Source organism: Dromiciops gliroides, chromosome 1, assembly GCF_019393635.1.
Source record: "Dromiciops gliroides isolate mDroGli1 chromosome 1, mDroGli1.pri, whole genome shotgun sequence".
Taxonomy (NCBI): domain Eukaryota; kingdom Metazoa; phylum Chordata; class Mammalia; order Microbiotheria; family Microbiotheriidae; genus Dromiciops; species Dromiciops gliroides.
Window position 1 is genome coordinate 527669702 of NC_057861.1, and position 19702 is coordinate 527689403.

A 19702-nucleotide genomic window follows, 5' to 3' on the forward strand; every position below is an offset into this window, starting at 1 on the left:
TGTTTTTTGTTTTTTGCAGGGCAATGAGGGTTAAGTGACTTGCCCAGGGTCACACAGCTAGTTAAATGTCAACTATCTGAGGCCGGATTTGAACTCAGGTACTCCTGAATCCAGGGTTGGTGCTTTATCCACTGTGCCACCTAGCTGCTCCTACAGGATAACTTTGGAAATAGAATACATGGAATGCTGAAGAATATTACTGTGCCATATAAAACAATGAATAAGGAATTCAGAGAAACACAAAAAAAGTATGAACTGATTCACAGTGCAGTGAGCAGAACCAGGAGAACAATGAGAGGAATGCTTAAAGCAAAGCCAAAATCAGCATGATTGTAGTGATCAATTTTGGCCCTGGAGAGCAGAATTCAAGTATCTACCTCTGTTTGGTACAGTGATGGGAGGCTATGCTTCCACTCAGTCGATTTGTCAGTTGGTTTTGCTCAATGTTTTTCTCTATAACAAGGGGAGTACATCTGGAAATGGCTACTGTTAAAACAAAAAGGAGCAGTTTTTAAAAGCTGCCTTCTAAAAAAAAAAAAGAATGAAGGACAAAAGCTGCCTTCCCCAATCAATCAATATAAACATTTATTAAGCACCTACTATGTGCCAGGCATGGTGCTAAGTGCAAAGCAGTATATGACAAAATGAACCCTGAACTAAAAGTTAAGCACCCTGGGGAGGCAGTTAGGTGGCACAGTGGATAGAGCACTGGCCCTGGAGTCAGGAGTACCTGAGTTCAAATCCAGCCTCAGACACTTAACACTTACTAGCTCTGTGACCCTGGGCAAGTCACTTAACCCCCATTGCCTCACTAAAATAAATAAATTTTTAAAAAATAGTTAAGCACCCTGGATTCTAATCCTAGGCTCTACTTCTAAGTAACAGCATGACCTTGAACAAGCTGCTTGTTTTTTTTCTGAGCTTCAAAGTTCCTCATTGTTCAAATGAAAGGGCTAGGCTAAATCTAAGCAAGTGCCTTGTCCAGCCCTGATGTTATGAGTCAAAGGCTCCCCCGCGGCCCGCCCCCCCCCCCCCCCCCCGCCCCATGCCCAACCAAAGCATCCATCTCTCCCTCTCTCTCATTAACACACTGCAGCCAAACTGCAAACTGGGCTGCTCCTTGTCTTCCATCCTACATATTCCACACTTTCCTACCTGTTCTCCTGTGCTCACTTTGTTCCCTATCAGTTAGCGCTTATTATGTGTCCATTATGTGCCAAGCACTACAGATACAATAACAAAAGTGAAATGCCTTTACCCTCAAGGAGTTTCTATTCTGTGGGGGTGAAGGGGGAAGAAGGCAAAGAAACAACTTGTTCATATAGTATATAAAGAACATATGAAAAATAAATACAAGGTAATTAATTTTAGGAAGGAAGTCTCTAGGAGCTGGAAAGAATCAAGACTTTTTGTAGAAGGTGTTCATATCCCTAACATTCCCTTACTTGTTGAATTCATATCCATTCTTTTAAACCTAACTCAAATGCCTCCTCTTTCAGGAACCCTTCCCTGAGAACAACCTCCCCTCACACAGGTAATCATTTCCCCCTTACTATAGCACTCTGCTTTCACACTTTATGCATTATCTATTTATCTTCGGTTTGTCTTACTGCCCTCCCTATTGGATGAAGTAATCTCCTTAAGGCAGGGACCATATTATTTAAATTTTGTATTTTCTAACAAGAGTGCTCTCAACACCGTAGAAGCTTAATAAACTGATGTTCGATTAATTCAATCTCAACATCTAGATAATTCAATGACTCTCCTTCATGGCTCGAGAATGTTTTCCCTTAGTGCTCTAGGGATGTCAGCAGTGGAGAGGCAGAATTCTTAACTGGAGACAGACGTTCCCATTCAAACACCATAAGTACAACTACTGCTTGGTACTTTTCCCAGGATGGCTTTCTTCTTTTTCCCATAATTATGGGTGTATCCCCTGAGGTCCCTTTCTTCTTCTCTTCTCTCTCCATCTTCTCTCCCTTGGTTTAATTAACGCTTTTCTAAATGACTTCCAGATCCATAGATCCAGCCCTACTCTCCTCTTTCTTCTACACATCGACCATGTCTCACTGGACTCCAATAGGTATCTCAAACACGAGGCCAAAATACAATTCATTGGGGGCAGCTAGGTGGCACAGTGTACAGAGCACCAGCCCTAGATTCAGAAGGACCTGAGTTCAAATCCGACCTCAGACACTTGACACTTACTTAGCTGTGTGACTCTGGGCAAGTCATTTAACCCTAATTGCCTCACCAAAAAACAAAAAACAAAACAAAAATACAATTCATTATCTTTCCTCTCCAACTCATCCATCCTTCTAATTAATTCTCCCCTCTATCTGCTGAAGGTGTAACCATCCTTCTAGTCACCCAGGCTTAAAGCCACAGCATCATCCTTGTCTCCTCATTTGCCCTCTAGCCCCATATCCAATCAGTTGCCAGGTTTTGTTGATTGTCTCTAAAACATCTCTCACATTCATCCCCTTCTCTATAGTCACATGACCACTCTCTTCAGTTCAGGGCTTCGGTGCCTCTTGCCCAGATTATGTCTATAATCATCAATCTTCCTAGCAGTTGCCAAAGTGATATTGCTAGTACACAGGTCTGATCATGTCAGTCTCTGACTTAATAATCTCTAACGGGCCCCTAGTACTGCTAAGAGCAAAAAAACTCTTCTGCTTGGCAAACCCTTCTTCGTAATCCTGCTCCAACCTATCTTCCCAATCTTCTTATATATTATTTCCATTCAAATACTCTTCAATCCAATCAAAATGGCTTCCCGGATCTTTACACATGATATTTCCATGTCTGTGCCTTCACATAAACTGCTCCCATGTTATGTCCTCCCCTCCTGCCCATTACCTTTTGTTTTTGTTTGCATCCTTAACTAATTACCTTGTATTTTGTTTTGTTTTGTTTTTGCAGGGCAATGAGGGTTAAGTGACTTGCCCAGGGTCACACAGCTAGTAAGTGTCAAGTGTCTGAGGCCAGATTTGAACTCAGGTCCTCCTGAATCCAGGGCCAGTGCTTTATCCACTGCGCCACCTAGCCGCCCCCTGCCCATTACCTTTTAAAAATCTTTAGTGCCCTTTAAAACTCAGTACCATTACCAGCTTCTATATGACATCTTTCCTGATCTCCCTCTCCCCACCCAACCCCCAACTGCCAGTGTCTCTGATACTCAAATTACCTGTGCATATACACATATATATCCACACATATTGTATTAATGTATCTGCAAAATGAGTTTTCAAAGGAAGTAATCATCTTCCTACCAAATGGGAGGCATAGAGATCACAAGTTAGGGGCTTCCTCTTGGAGAGTGACTAAAATATCAGAGCTAGAAGAGACCTTGACTGTCACGTAGGACAACCCACAGACAAAGGAAGTGACTCGCCCAATGTCAGTCAGTCAGTCAGTCAGGGTCTCTCTCTCATACATACACACACACACACACACACACAGAGGTATACACATTTCCTCTTATAGAAACAGCCAAGGTTGTTCTTGCTCTGTCTCTGTCTCTCTCACACACACACACACACACACACACACACACACACACCCCAGTATACACGTCTCCTCTTACAAAAAAGCTCCTTGAAAGCAATGACTATATCTCTGTCATTTTGCACAATACCTCACATCTAGCAAGGGTCTGATGTTGCTTACTGAATTAATAGTTCTGGACCCCAATATGGATGTTTGCTTTTCTTTAATAATTTCATGTTCAATTCAATCCAGATATCTGAACTAGATGGAAAACAAAAGATACCTTCAAAGAAGCATGATTCTATCATTGTTATTTCCAACTCTACATCATTTTTCTTCCATCCCCCCACTTCACCCCAAATCACATTTCTTTTTTATACCTCTATGATTATATATATATGTATATATATATATTATACAAGAAGACTTGAATAAAAGAAAAAAATGAAAGAAAGTGAAAAATAGCATGCTTCAGTCTGTGTTCCATCAATATCAGTTCTTTCTTTGGAGGTGGATAGTATGTTTCATCATTAGTCCTTTGGGACTGTCTTGGATCGTTGTATTGCTGAGAATAGTCAAGTCATTCACCGTTCTTCATCAAACGATATTGCTGTCTCTTGTGTACAATGTTTCCTTGGTTCTGCTCACTTCACTATACATCAGTTCATACAAGTCTTTCCTTTCTGAAGTCATCCTGCTTGTCATTTCTTATAGCACAATAATATTCCATCACCATCATATACCACAGTTTGTTTAGCCATTTCCCCAATTGATGGACATTCCTTTGATTTCCAATTCTTAGGCACCACATCCAATCATATTTCTTTTTTTTTTTTTTTTGGCAGGGCAATGGAGGTTAAGTGACTTGCCCAGGGTCACACAGCTAGTAAGTATCAAGTGTCTGAGGCCAGATTTGAACCCAGGTACTCCTGAATCCAGGGCCGGTGCTTTATCCACTGCACCACCTACCTGCCCCCCCATATTTCAATGATATGGAAGAAGGTAATGTTCCCAAGCATACTTGTTTAGGAGTCAAGATGTCTACAAATTAGCCCTGGCTCTGTCACAAACCAGGCACATTGACTGAGAAAGTTGCCGAGCCTCCCCTTCCACACTGATCAAAGGACAGGGGTTAGATCAGATAATTGTTCACTGTCTTATCTAGCTCTAAAATTCTATCATTTGCTAGAATCAAGGACAAAGGTGAAACTTTTGCAAACTGAGCTATAGGGGAAAAACAATCACCTAGGCAGATGCTATGGGGCGGGGGGGGGGGGGGAAGCAAAACCACTTTAGTATTCATCCTACCCTACCTACCTCACTGTACATATGAAGGAAGCTCAACCATTATCTTTCCCTGGAAGTTCTTTTTCCATCTCGTAAGAGGGGATGATTCATCAAGGAAAGTGATACAGGCTGAACCTGTTACTTCTTTTTTTTTCTTTTTAAATTTATTTTGCAGGGCAATGAGGGTTAAGTGACTTGCCCAGGGTCACACAGCTAGTAAGTGTCAAAAGTCTGAGGCTGGATTTGAACTCAGGTACTCCTGAATCCAGGGCTGGAGCTCTATCCACTGCGCCACCTAGCTGCTCCCTGAACCTGTTATTTCACTGCTTTCAGGTTGGAGTTTGGATCCAAGGGGTCCAAAAATTTAGATGGAAAAGAAGGCACATTTTTTATTTTCTCCACTTTTGGGCCTCCTTTGTAATCTTATCATATCATGCATTGGAAAATGTGATTCTGAGAAGGGATCCATGAGTGTCACCAGACTGCCCAAAGGTATCCATGACACACACAAAAAAGGTCCAGAACCTCTCCTACAATAGGATAGTCTTAAATGAGAAACTCCCTCTCTACTCCTACAGGTTGGCACCTTCTCTGCAACTTTCTGTCTTGGACTTAAGAATAAGAAAACTCACAATAGGAATCATGAAAAAGAGAAAAGGGGGAAAAATTATACAAAAAATATTTATAGCAACTCTTGGTGGAGGCTAAGAATTGAGAATCAAGGGAATGTCCATCAATTGAGGAATGATGGAAAAAGCTGTGTTATATGATTGTAGTGGAATGGACTTGTGCTACAGGAAATGACAAACAGGATGATCCCCGAAAAACCTTGAAAGACTAATGAACATCAATGTATAGTGAAGTGAGCAGAGCTGAGAGGACATTGTGTGTAGTGACAGCAGTATTGTTCAATGAGTAATTGTGAATGACTTAACTACTCTCAGCAATGCAATGATCCAAGACAAAGAATAAGAAAACTCAAGTGGGAATTCTAGCTCTGTTATTAACTGTATGACCTTGAGCAAGTCACTTTCTTTCTCTGTGGGTTGTCCTACATGACGACTGTCAAGGTCTCTTCTAGCTCTGACATTCTAGTGATTCCTCAAGAGGGAGCCCCTAGCTCATGATCTCAGTGCCTCCCATCTGGCAGCAAGATGATTACTTCCTTTGAAAATTCATCTTCCAGACACATTAATGCAATATTCATGAAACTGTGAAATGGTCCAAGCATTCTGGAACCATTTGGTTTTATTCTAGGAAAATGACGAGGATGTCTATATCCTTTGACCTCAATATCCTAGGCACATACCCAAGCAGTTAAATAATACAAAGAAAGGTCTCCTATACACCAGAATGTTTATAGCAGCACTATAATATAAATGCCCATCAAATGGCAAATGGCTAAACAATCCATGGTCCATGTAATATTACTACACCATAAGAAATGAAAAATATGAAAAATTCAGAGAAGCATAGGAAGACTTAAACAAACTGATGCAGAAGAGCTAAGGAGAATCAGAAAAATAGTATCACAAATGATGACAATGTAAATGAGGGGGGGATTAAGCTGAATGCCTTATAATTATACTGATCCAGGCTGGGCCAGAAAAAGAGAAAATGCACCTACTTCTCATATTTGCAAAAATAGGGATTCTGGGCAGCTAGGTTGGTACAGTGAGTAGAGGGTTGAGCCTGGAGTCAGGAAGACCCTTCTTCCTGAATTCAAATCTGGCCTCAGACAGTTAATAGCTGTGTGACCCTGGACAAATCACTTCACTCTGTTTGCCTCAGTTCCTTCATCTGTAAAATGAGCTGGAGAAGGAAATGGTAAATCACTCCAGCAGCTCTGACAAGAAAATCCCAAATGGGGTCATGAAGAGATACGACTGAAAAATGACTAAATAAAAGTGATTCTGGGTGTTGGGATAATACCGAATGAATTGCCTTCTTTCCTCATCCTCACCTCCCTCCCACCCCCAGTATTTTTAACTTCTTTTTGAAAAAGGGATAGCTCCCTAGCAAGGTGGCAGGCTGGGGGTGAGGAATGTATTTGGAAGTGAAAATGACATAAAAACCAAAAAAGATTTCCAATAATGTCTTTTTTTTTAAGTGAGGCAATTGGGGTTAAGTGACTTGCCCAAGGTCACACAGCTAGTAAGTGTGTGTCAAGTGTCTGAGGCCGGATTTGAACTCAGGTACTCCTGACTCTAGGGCCAGTGCTCTATCTCCAATAATGCCTTAAAAGGCCACCTTCACATGTTACAATTTCTGTTTATCTCCAAGAGATAAACTTTTTGCCTATAGCCCACCGGTCTATAAGCTTTCTTTCAGGAGAAATGCAGGACACTCCACCTAATCTAATTATGAGCTTCCCTGGGGAAGTCTATCTAGCCTGATTTGGACTATTTACCAACAAAGAGTTTTAATTCTACTCCGGTGACCCTTTTTCAGAGTTGCCAGAAGGCTCATGTGGCTTGAAATTCAAGGCCAAGAGGAGAGTGGCAGAATGCCCTAGTGATGCTCTGGCCTGAGCCTGCAGAAACCTCCCGGGCTTCAGCTGTCTTTAGGCCCAACATCCCTGTATCACTTCTATTCTTCTAGACTGTCCTTGCTCGGAGTCCCTTGAGATGGCTACATTCAAACTTTTTCTAACTCTTAAGAGACAGTAGCCCGGGGCAGCTAGGTGGCGCAGTGGATAGAGCACCAGCCCTGGAATCAGGAGTACCTGAGTTCAAATCCAGCCTCAGACACTTAACACTTACTAGCTGTGTGACCCTGGCAAGTCACTTAACCCCAATTGCCTCACTAAAAAAACAAAACAAAACAAAAAAGAGACAGTAGCCCTACCAACTTCCCTGAACCCACTGCCTCCAGCTTCCTTACTTGGATTTAAGACCTGGGGGTAGATTTACGATTAGAATCTAGATGTCAGTCGGGATGCTGAGCAATCTCTCTAACGATGACAACCCACAATTTATTAGGGCAATGACACAGCAAGGGAATTGTACCGTTCAGTCTTAAGCTAAAGACTGTGCTTGCTCACCCAACTGGGTTTTGTACAAAGTAGGTGCTTATAAGGGGGTGGGGGGTATTACTGAATGCAGATGGAAGACATGTCCTTTCTGGGTTCCTTTACCTGGAATCATCGGTATGGTTGAATTCTAGCCTTTCCATGGTTTGGGTATCACAGAATTCAAAGGGTCTCAGAGGCCATCTTGTCTACCATATCTGATTAGAGAATCCCTTCTCTGACACCCAACAAGTGCTCATGTAGCCCTTGCCTCCAGTGAAGGGAAAAACCATTGTCTCTTAGAGCTAGTTAGGTGACATAAAGGATAGAGCCCTAGACCTGGAGTCAGGAGGACCAAAGTTCAAATCTAACCTCAGGGCAAGTCGCTTAGCCTTTGTCTATTACTTCCCTAACTGTAAAATGGGGATAGACCTACTTTCCAGGATTGCTGTGAGGATCAAATGAGATACTTCTAAAACATATACAGCACAGTTCTTGACACATAAATGCTTATTCCCTTCCTTTCTCACCAATCCACTTTTGGATAGTTTTCATTTACATCAAGCCTGGGGGCAGCTATGTGGCACGTGGATAGAGCACCGGCCCTGGATTCACGAGGACCTGAGTTCAAATCCAGTCTCAGACGCTTGACACTTACTAGCTGTGTGACCTTGGGCAAGTCACTTAACCATCACTGCCCCCCTCCCACACACACAAAGTGAATTCTACATCAAGCCTGAATATGCCTCTATAATTCATGCCCACAATTCCTTGTTGTGCCTTCTGGGGTGAGATAGAACAACTCTAACCCTCCTTCCACAAAAAGGTCTTAAATGTATTTGAAGGCAAGGATCACTTCCCCACTCAGTTCCCTTCTCTTTTCTGGTCCACACTTCCCCGGTTTCTTTAGCCAGTCCTTATATGGCCTCTTTTGGACACTTTCTAGCATATTGCTCTTTGCTAAAATACAGTAGGCAGAAGTGACCTGACTATTCCAGATATGGTCTGATCAGAACAAAGAACAGTGGGTTGATACCTTTCTTCATGAGGAACACTATTGTTTCCTTTAAATGAAGTTTGGTGTTTGTGGGTTTTTTGGGTTTTTTGTGGAGCAATGAGGGTTAAGTGACTTGCCCTGGGTCACACAGCTAGTAAGGGTCAAGTGTCTGAGGTCAGATTTGAACTCAGGTCCTCCTGAATCCAGGGCTGGTACTCTATCCACTGTGCCATCTAGCTGCCCTGTGGGTTTGTGTGGGTTTTTTTAAGTCACATTAGGTTTCTTCTGGCTACCTCATCATACCGATGACTCATGGTGTAGTGGATAGAACACTGAATTTGGAATAAGAAAGATCTGAGTTTGAATTCTGACTCAAAAGCTCACTAGCTTACTATGTGACCCTGAGCACTTAACCACTGTTGGTCTCAATTTCTTCATGGGAATAATAATAGCACCTACCTACCTCTTATTAATGACCTAGCTAGATGACTCAGTAGATAGAGTGTTGGACCTGGAGTTAGGAAGACCTGAGTTCAAATCCAGCCTCAGATACTTACTAGCTTGGCAAGTCACTTAACCTCTGTTTGCCTTAATCCACTGGAGAAGGAAATGGCAAACCACTCCAGTATCTTTGCCATGAAAACCATGGAGTCACAAGGAGTTGGACGTGACTAAACAACCACAACAACCTCTCGTTAGGACTAAGTGAGATAATATAAGCAAAGGGCTTTGCAGACCTTAAAATGTTATATAAATAGGGGGCAACTAGATGGCGCAGTGGATAAAGCACTGGTCCTGGATTCAGGAGGACCTGAGTTCAAATCTGGCCTCAGACACTTGACACTTACTAGCTGTGTGACCCTGGGCAAGTCACTTAACCCTCATTGCTCTGCCAAAAAAAAAAGATCAATTAAAGAAAGCTAGTTTCCTTTTTTAAAAAAAGTTATATAAATGATAGCTACTATTATTATTACTAAAGCCTCCATACAACACTTTGTCTGAAAAAAAAATCTCCCTCTCCCTTCACTTAAGTTGACTTTCTGAACCCAACTTATTAGTTAACTTTCACCTTGTTGGGTTTGACTCAAAATCCCAATCTGAGACCTTTCTGGAGTCCCACTGTCATTTACTGTGTTATGCTATCTCTTCTGCCTCATTTGGTCTATGGGTTTGAGAAACATTATTTGGGGGTTAATCTTAATCATTGCTAAAAATGTTAAATAGCAAAGGGCCAAGCACACATCCCTCTAAGAAGACACACTAGTTGTTCTTAATTTAACCAACTAGACTAGGAGCTAGCTACCACCTCTCCTTATTCACAAGCCTCTGTCAAATGATTCTCTGTCCTTAGCTAATCCCTGAAAGAGGAGACCGAATGTTCTTCCAGAGGGGGCATGATTGCCAACAGGGATATGACAATGAGAGACTGGTCCTAACCGAGGCCAATGCCAGAGCCCCTCCCACCTGCACAAAGCCAAGTTACAGCTAACGAGATGTTCCACGCTACTTGGAAAGAGTGTCAGGGACCATCTCCCTAGAAAAGAACCCTGTGATACTGAGCAAGTCACTCAACCCTCATTGCCCCACACCCAAAGAAAAAAAAAGTAAAAAAGAAAAAAAGAAAAGAACTCTGTATAACTCTGAGTGGGGAAGTGATCCTTGCCTTCAAATACATTTAAGACCTTCTTGTGGAAGAAGGGTTAGAGTTGTTCTATCTCACCCCAGAAGTCACAACAAGGAATTGTGGGCATGAATTATAGAGGCATATTCAGGCTTGATGTAGAATTCACTTTGTGTGTGGGGGGGTGGGGTGGGGAAATGAGGGTTAAGTGATTTGCCCAAGGTCACACAGCTAGTAAGTGTCAAGCGTCTGAGACCAGATTTGAACTCAGGTCCTCCTGAACTGTTGGAGAAAGTCACGAGATCATAGTTTTAGAGCTGGGAGCAACTTTAGGGGTCAGAGAGACCTGGGTTCAAATGTGGCCCCAGACACTTAACCTCTTATTTGCTTCAGTTTCCTCAATGGGTTATTACCCATTGGTAATAATGGATAATAATGGCATCTACTTCCCAGGTTGTTGTGAGGATAAAAATGAGATAATATTGTCAAGCACTAAATGCAATGCCTAGCATGCAACAGGTGGTACATAAATGCTAGTTGTTATTATGATTATTGTTAAAAGAAAAGAATTAGGGGGCAGCTAAGTGGCACGATAGGGCACTGGCCCTGGATTCAGGAGGACCTGAGTTCAAATCCGGCCTTAGATACTTAACACTTACTAGCTGTGTGACCCTGGGCAAGTCACTTAACCCTCATTGCCCCGCCCCCCCAAAAAAAAAAGAAAAAAGAAAGAAAAAAAGAATTAGCTACTATAGTCATTTCTTTTGCTCTCCTTGATGATGGCTAAGAGAATATTGGTTTGGACCAAGCCCTGTGCTCTGATTCCTGCAGGGAAGCCAGCTAACAGCAGCTCAGGAGATGGTCAACCCCTTATGAGCAAGGACCGTGCCTCATACTTTTATTCCCAGTATCATGCCTATCATTGTGCTAGGGCCAAGGTAGGGTCTGGCTTAACAAGTTAGTACTTGTTGATGCAGTCAACCTGACTCCCACCCCAGGAATCATTCAATGTCACAATTCGGATAAGGGCCAGAAATTCCCCATCATATACCGGAAGGCTTTGGAGAACCCACTTGCCCTCCCCATCAAGTTCTTACAAGTTGAATGTTAGCACCTTACTTCTGAAACATGGCTTTTGAGTTCTTAAAGAGCATGAATCACAAATAACTGGAAAATTATAAGGCTTTAGGGAACAGGAAAGGGGGGAGGTGAGAAAAATGCGTGGGACAGTTTGAATTTTCAACGTGATAGATTTAAAAGGCAAAAAGAAGACTGGAATAAAAATTTTTTTTAAAAAACCCTTTACCACTACTAAAATATAAGACCTGTGATTATTTTATCAGCTTACTAAACTTCCAGTGAGGGACCTCCCCCCAAAGATTTGGTAGATCTAAACCCTGGGAAGTTCTCTAAAGCATGGTTCTACACAGCCAGCCATTAAGTTTGAACCCAGGTTATAAGTCCAGCATCCTATTTATTCAAATAGGAAACTGGAATTCTGTTTGGGAGTCTCACACTAAAGATAAGACCAGGCACAAGGAGATATCTGGAAAGCAATTAAAGACTGGGGATAGAGCCAATGTTGCAGCTTTGGAGATTCATGTCCCTGTGGATGTTCTTTATTATAGAATACCACCGCTGGATACCCCTCTCCCTTACCCCCGCCCCTCACACTTATTAATGATTTAACCAAGTCTATCAAGATAATCCTAGTTAGCACATGTATAATCTATATCAAATTTCCTGCTTTCTCAAGGATGGGGGAGGGGATAGAGGAAGGGAAAGAATTTGGAACTCAACCTTTTAGAAATCAGATGTTAAAAACTGTTTTTACATGTGATTGGAAATATAAAACATAAAAGATAAAAGTAAACTTTAAAATAAAATATTAAAATTTTCCAAAAAAAAAAAAAGAAAGAATATTAGAGCATTTTCTTCCTTTCCTCTCAGGCCCCAGTTTTCTACTGGGCAGTCTGTGTCTTAATTCAAAAGCGTTTTTTGCTTATCTGAGGATTATTGGATGATATATTTAGAGGTAGAAGAGACCTTGATGGCCACTGAGTTCAACCCCTTCATTTGGAAAATGAAGCATAGAAGTTACAAAGACTTGGTCAAGATCATACAACTAGTTGAATGAAGGTTTTTTTCACTCTTACATCCAGTGACCTATTCAATAGGCCAAGTTTCCCTTTTGACAACAGAATGTCGGGGGCAGCTAGGTGGCACAGTGGATAAAGCACCAGTCCTGGATTCAGAAGGACCTGAGTTCAAAGCCAGTCTCAGGCACTTGACACTTACTAGCTGTGTGACCTTGGGCAAGTCACTTAACCCCCATTGCCCCAACAACAACAACAACAACAACAAAAAAAAACAACAACGAAAAAATAAGAAGAATGTCAACATCAGAAGGTAAGTTTAGTCTTCCTCATTTGCCCAGTTACTTCATCTCTTGACAGAAGGTATCACTTGGAAGTGAGAGGGAAGACGGGGAAAGGAATATGAGCAGCCCACAAGTGACTTGTTTCCTCTTCTATTCATTCAAATATTCAAAATGAGCTGGGATTTCCAAATCCCATTCTTATCACTTTCCAGGACAACTCAGAGTTCTACTAACATACCGACTTCTCTTCCCTATCACCTTTATGCAAGCATTTCCTCTGAGGACTATCAAAAAGGGTGAGAGGCAAAAGAAATAGTCTTTCAGATGATATCTCCAAACAAAAGCTGGTCCTAAAGTCAAAAGGCCCCAGTGTTTGTTTTTACCTTTTTTTTTAATCAGCAAGGAAGCTATCAATTTTCAATATGGATGGGATTCTCCCAACAACTTCTTGTATACCCTGCCCTCTTTCCCTTTTGTCTTTGTTTTTTTGTTTTTGTTTTTGCAGGGCAATGAGGGTTAAGTGACTTGCCCAGGATCACACAGCTAGTTAAGTGCCAAGTGTCTGAGGCTGGATTTGAACTCAGGTCCTCCTGAATCCAAGGCCAGTGCTTTATCCACTGTACCACCTAGTTGCCCCCTAGTCTTAAAGGCTCATGCAACCAGAATCACAGAATTTGAGAATTGGAAAGAGACTCTAATGACTAACCCATACATAAAAGGAATCTCCACTAGGACATAGCTGACAATGGCTTCCAAGGAGAGAGAACCCACTACCCACCAGGGCAGCTCTGATTGTTAGTAAGTTTCTCTGGACATCAAGCCTACATAGATCCCTTTGCAGGTTCTACCCACTGCTCCTGGGTCTGCTCTATGGGGCCAAAAAGAAGGAGTCTAATTCCTCTTCTAGGTGACAGCCCACCCAAAACAAACCAGGGACCCTCCTAGGCAGGCCTTGGAGCCAGGTTGCCAAAGGGAAAAGTGTCCCCACCCACTGGAGTGGGAGGGAAGAGCTACCAGGCATTCAGCTCATCAACTGGCAAGAGCGCCCTGTCATTTCCTGTTTCCCATCATGATTAGTCACCACTTCAAATTCACCTGTGGGGCCTGAGAAATCAAAAACCACCACATGGGCTTGGAGGATTTGGTTCAGTGACAAGATTCCTAGGACACACAGCCCTCCTAATCAGAGAATCATCTTTTCCCCCTCTCCTTCCATGATAGGTCATTGGAGGTCTCTGGAATCCCAAGGAACCAGAAAGTAAAAATAGGTAAGAAGTCCCTCTGGTCAAACAGAATTATGCCTGGAAGCCTAACACTAAGGGAAGGGGCAGGTAGGAGCCAGGTCAAATGAACTGGATGGGACTTAGGTGATCACCCAGTTGAACCATTCGATTTTATCTTAGGAATTTTTCCAAGTCAGGGTGAGCTGGTAGAAGAGCTAGGAGGAAAATCCATGTTACCTAGCTCCCAGCTCCAGCACTCACTGTATTATAGATTCTGCCTCTCTCCCTATTTTTGTCAAAAAGTGTTAATGCCATAGGATCATAGATCTAATGGTTGGAGGGTACCTCTGAAGCCATTTAGTCCCACCCCTTTATTTTATCTGTCAATTTTTAAATTATTTTGGTGGGGCAATGGGGGTTAAGTGACTTGCCCAGGGTCACACAGCTAGTAAGTGCCAAGTGTCTGAGGCAGGATTTGAACTCAGGACCTCCTGAATCCAGGGCCAGTGCTCTATCCACTGTGCCACCTAGCTGTCCTCCACCCCTTTATTTTAAAGGGAAGGAAACTGAGGCCTAGGGAGCATTGGATTTGAGAGTCAGGAGGACCCGAATTCAAATCCTGTCTTAGCTTTGCGGTGCTGGGCAAGTCACTCAGCTCCCTCATCTGTACAAAAACGGATGGATTTATGATTCCAGAGGACTGATGGATGATTAAGCACGCTAGTCACCTCCAGGCAGAGAGGTGAGGGGCTCTCAGTGTAGATGAGACATAAATTTTTTGGATGTGGCCAATGTGTTTTGCTTGACTTTGCATATTTGTTGTAATAGCTTTCTTTCTTTTCTCAATTAGGAGGAGGGGGAAGGAGGGAGGAGGAGGAGAGAGAAAAATAAATGCTTGTTAATTGAAAAATAAAATAATTTTTATTAAATGAAGGGGTTAAACTCAGTCGCTTTTAAGGCCTCTTCTAGCTATAAATCTATGATTCTCTAAGTGTTGCCTTGTCCCAGGGTCCCAGAGGTATTATTTGAACCCGGGTCGTCTGATTTTTGTATTTGTTCAAACGTACCCAGGTAAGAGAATTGTTGGCTGGCAAAACCAGGACCCCATTGTCTTTTTGGAGGCAAGCTCAAGTTGGTGGGCTTTGAGGGAGAAGGTGGAGGGCCCTGCCTCCTGGGGGGTGGAAAGCCTGTTATGAGGCTCAAGGAGCCTGTTCATCTGGTTTAAGCAGAGGATGAAAAGAAAAACAGGACAAGGGGGGGGGGGGAATGAGTGGGGGTGTGTGAAAAGGTGAAGTAAGGAAAGAAGATCAGAAGGAAAGATGAAAGGGGAAGAAGCTTCAGTGTTAAACCTCACTCTTTGGGGATGCTGCAATTTGGCTCAATCAGGAGGTCATCTCCAGGGACTCCAGCTCTATCTTATCAGTTAAGGAAGACAAGACCTCCCTTACTCAGCTGCCCGGTAAAGAGTTTATCTTAGAAACTGGAACTCAGCATGGGCGTTCACCATTGTCCAGAAACCAGATCCATTGGCTGGACTGAAGAGGAAAGGAGATGGTAGGATTAGAGAAATGCAGCAAGGCCACTGGAAAACAAAAGGTTAAAAAATTCTCTCTCTCTCTCTCTCTCTCTCTCTCTCTCTTTCTATCTCTCTCTCTTTCTCTCTCTCTCATCCCTCACCCCTCTCCCTCTCCCTCTCCCTCTATTCTCTCCCTCTCCCCCCGCCCCCCACTTTCTCTCTTTAAGTTAGCAAAGTCTCAGCAGCAATTCTTGGTGAATGCTTCTCCTGGCCGGGATTAGCTGAACGGAAACAGCATTCCTAGCTGAAACGTACTTAAGAAGAGAGATCATATTGCAGCTAATTGGACCACTGTTGCCTTCCTTCAAGAGCCCCTAGAGTCACAATTCGGTTTTGGGTTTGGGGCTGGCAATTTCATTGGCACCAAAGAGCTTTCAGAAATGAAGGAGGTGGAGTAGGAACCCCACCCACCTCTAAACCCATGGTCTATTTGAGGCCTCTAACCATTATCTTCTCCCAGTTCAATCAGACCTTTGGCATTAAAACAGACCTAAACAGTGGCTGTGAGACTCTTGAACAGTTAGAATCACACAATAGAGGTTTGGGGAGTCTGCCTATGCAATCCTCAATTCTACCCCATCTCTCCCCCCTCTTTTCCCTTCAGAGTAAGTAGATTTTTTTAAGTGGGGGTGGGGTGGGCAGGGGTGAGAGCTCTAGGGTCCCTTCCTGCCCTAAATCGAAGATCTTTTTCACCCTGTTGGGGATGTGCCCAGCCAAAAACTGCTCAAGCCTTACATTCAAATCTGCAGGACACGCCCTGAAGCCAAGTCATAATTATTCATTCCTCCTAGAGGCAGGAGCCTACCAGCCTACCTCCTCCAGAAACACACAAGGGAAGCATCAGGATTTATGGTCCCTGTTGAAAGAAAGAAAAAACAACAAAAAAACCCTGACCTTTACACTAACATGACTCCCCTCCCCTTCCACAAAACACATCTGGTTTTCTCATCTGCAGTGTGACTATGTCATCAACTGTGTGACAAAGCTGAATGAATTGCAACTCAGGCAGCCCCTCTCCTCAAATCTTCTGGGCCCCACAATCCTGCTCTGCACAATTCTCTCACCTCACAAAGACAAGAGATTTAATACCCAGCAGATATCGACATGTCATGGTTTGGATTTTGAATGTGTATAGAGAATCCCGACTTTATTTAAGGGAACCGGGAAGGAGCAAATGATGCAGTGGAAAGACATTTCCTTTCACCAACCTTTTGAATCCAGAAAAGTTCCTTGCTTTTTAAAAGAAGCTGTTTTTAAAAGTGGCTGGGAAAGCCGGGCCTCTCTCATCCCCACCTCCAAAGTCAATGCTGAGGACAAGAGGGGCCCCTATTTCAAAGTTAGAGGGAAGGGATACAGACAAGGAAGGGCAAGGTAAACATAGAAAACCCAGCTTGAAGAGACACCAAAAAAAAGGACTAAGGTGAGAGACAGGTTACAAGATAGACTACAAAAGACTGGAGGAAGGAAATATTGCCCATCAAAAGAAAGGAAGCCTTCTGGAGCAAGAGTATATATAAACTATATGCAATACCTCCCACCATCCACCAGTCAGACGGATCAGGAAGGAGACTTACCCCCCTGGTGAGCTGATGTGGCATCTACACATTCTCTTTGTGGGGGGGGGATGTTTAGGCAGTTGTTACTTTTAACTTTAGAGGGTGAAACCGAATGAGTTTTGTAGATAGCAGGGGCTCTAGTCCCTGGACAAGTATAAAAGGTATAAGAGACTTCCTCACCTCCAAGTTTGGGTAAAAGAACAAAATTTTATAAGGGGAGGGGAGAGATGTGAGACAATGACCAAGAACGCAAAGAAAGAATGACTGATGGGGGAGCCGCCCCCAACCCACGAGGCAGAGGCGTTTAGAGAGAAGTCGAGGAAAGCACTTCAGGAAGCGTCATGACTTATTCTACTCCTCCCTCCGATCTCATCATTCTGCTCCCTTCCCTCAACCCCCAGTAGGGAAGAGTTAGGGCGAGGGGAGAAGATTAGCGTCCTCCCAGTTACCAGGGATTGGGGGAGGGGGGCACCTGGGAGCCCTTTCTATATTCCACTTAGAAGGGGGATTGATTGCTCTGGGGCTCCAAAACTGCCCTAGGGGTTTCCCTTCGAATTCCTCGGAGGAACTGGGATTCCAGGGGGGAGGAAATGAAAGGCAAGGCAGAAAATGTCCTTGCTGTCTCCCCCGAGCCCCAGGGTTGCGACTTCGGCTTCCTTTGCCCCTCTCCCCACAGACAACAGATCCATCCATTCTGAGGTCCCTCTCCCCCAAGGAGCGGCAGTATGAGGGAGGGGAAGGAGAGAGTGAGGCTAAGAGCCCCTAGACAGCAGTCACCCTGCCCCCCCCATGCCCACTTTGGCATCTCTCACGTGGGAAGCATTTCCCCCCCATCCCCGAGTGGAGACTGAGGGGGGGAGGGGGAGAATGGGGAGTAGGCTGGGTGGAGGCCTGCGGAGAGAAAGGAAGGTCAGGAAGGCTTAAGCTAAGCTGCAAGCTTTAAGAAGGCAAAGAAAGGGCGGGAGTAAAGGGAGTGCCAGGCCGAGGCAGGGCTGTGAGCAGGAGAGGAATTGGGGGGCTTGGGAGGGAAGGGGCGCGAGGACCCTTACCCTGTCGGGTGGACACGTTCCTCTGGTTGCCCGCCTGCAGCACCACCTGGGGACAGCTCTGCTCCAGCACGAAGAGCTCGTCCTTGCCCACCTTGGTGCTCTTGCCCGCTTTGAGCGTGCCGCTGGGGCCCGACGGCGCCAGGTAGCGGCCCTCGCAGTCCCGGAAGGCCACCTTGCCCGACCTGAACTCAGGGTGTATCCCGTGCCCGGCTCGGGCTTCTCCACCAGGCGCCCATCGTTGCGCAGGAAACGGTTGTCGGCCGTCTGCACGCTGTAGCGCTGGTCCTGGAAGACCAGGGTGATGAGCGAGTCCACGCCCCAGGGCACGTCGCGGTCCACAGCGATCTCGTCCTGGCGGGCGCTCAGGTGCGCGTAGCGCTTGCGGGTCAGGCTGTAGATGTTCACCTGCGGGTGCATGGCGATGTGAACGCTCCACTTCTCGGCGGGCGAGATGGTCTGCGCGAAGCAGACAGCCGGTCCTCGGTGCCCCCGAAGTAGCGCCGGTGAGGCTCGGACTGCAGTGACCAGCGGCCGTCGTCGTGAGCCACGATCAAGAAGCGGCAGTCAGCGCCCGGCGTCTCGCTGTCCGCAGCTCACGTTGCCGTCCTTGTCGGCAGCCAGGGTAGCGGCCCAGGTGGCTCTTGAGGCACTACGGCGTGGCCCCCGCCGCTCGCCTCGTCGGCCGGCTGCTCCAGCGTCCAGATCTGCTTCTTCTTCAGACTGGTGGCCGAAGCGGTTCACCTTAAAACCCAAAGGCCTCTGCCGTCAGGTACTTGTTGCCGCAGTTGATTAACCCGAACTGGATCCTGCACGACTCCGACGTGCCGTTGGCCGTCATGCTGGCTCAGGGTTGGGGGCGATGCTGCGGGGCTAGGGAGAAAGAGAGGGCGAGAGAGCGAGCGGGCAGGGGTGGGGGACCTGGGCGCCGGCAAGACGAAGCCGCGGAGCTGGCAAAGGGGAGGGCTGGCTCTTCCAGTGGCCCCTGGCTGCTGCTTCTTCTCCTCTGTCTCCTTATCCCCTCCCGACTGCCTCGCCTCGCCTCGCCTTTCCCCACCAGCTCACCCCCGGGTCTTTGTTCGCCTGTAACGTGCTCCCGCTCCCACCGCTCCAACAAAGCCTGCCTCTCACCGCCCAGCTGCAGCCTATATAGACAGGATGATGTCAGGGGGTTTGCAGCCGGCCCCGCCCCCCGACGGAGCCTCCCGGCCCCGCGGTGGGGTTGGGGACAGAGGTGGGGATGGGGATGGGATTGGGAGGAGAAGAGGGAGGGTGCGAAGGAGGAAGGCTGCAGCTGCAGCTCGCCGTGGGGGCAAGCACAATGCAGCCCACAGATCCCCCCTCCCCACCCCCTAGCCAGCCAGCCCCTCCGAGTCCCTGCCCGAGTCTTGCAAAAGAGAGGCTTGAGCAAGGCGGGAAATCTGAGGCGGAGGTTCATTCTAAAGAAGCCTTTTCATTGATCGGTGTGGGGGGGGTATCAACGGAGGAAGAATCCACACATTTCGGGGGCGGGG

At 45.3% G+C, this 19702-nt stretch overlaps 1 protein-coding gene across 1 annotated transcript in view; it reads right to left on the reverse strand.

Annotated features, from left to right (window-relative positions):
* Positions 1 to 19499, reverse strand: part of FSCN1 (fascin actin-bundling protein 1) — a 47001-nt gene extending 27502 nt beyond the window's left edge. Inside the window, 7 exon segments of the mRNA XM_043976643.1 lie at positions 18192 to 18383; positions 18386 to 18661; positions 18664 to 18778; positions 18780 to 18812; positions 18814 to 18858; positions 18860 to 18934; positions 18937 to 19499. Of these exon segments, the coding sequence (XP_043832578.1) occupies positions 18192 to 18383; positions 18386 to 18661; positions 18664 to 18778; positions 18780 to 18812; positions 18814 to 18858; positions 18860 to 18934; positions 18937 to 19029 (829 nt within the window). The 5' untranslated portion in view covers positions 19030 to 19499.
* Between the last annotated feature and the right edge of the window lie 203 nt (positions 19500 to 19702).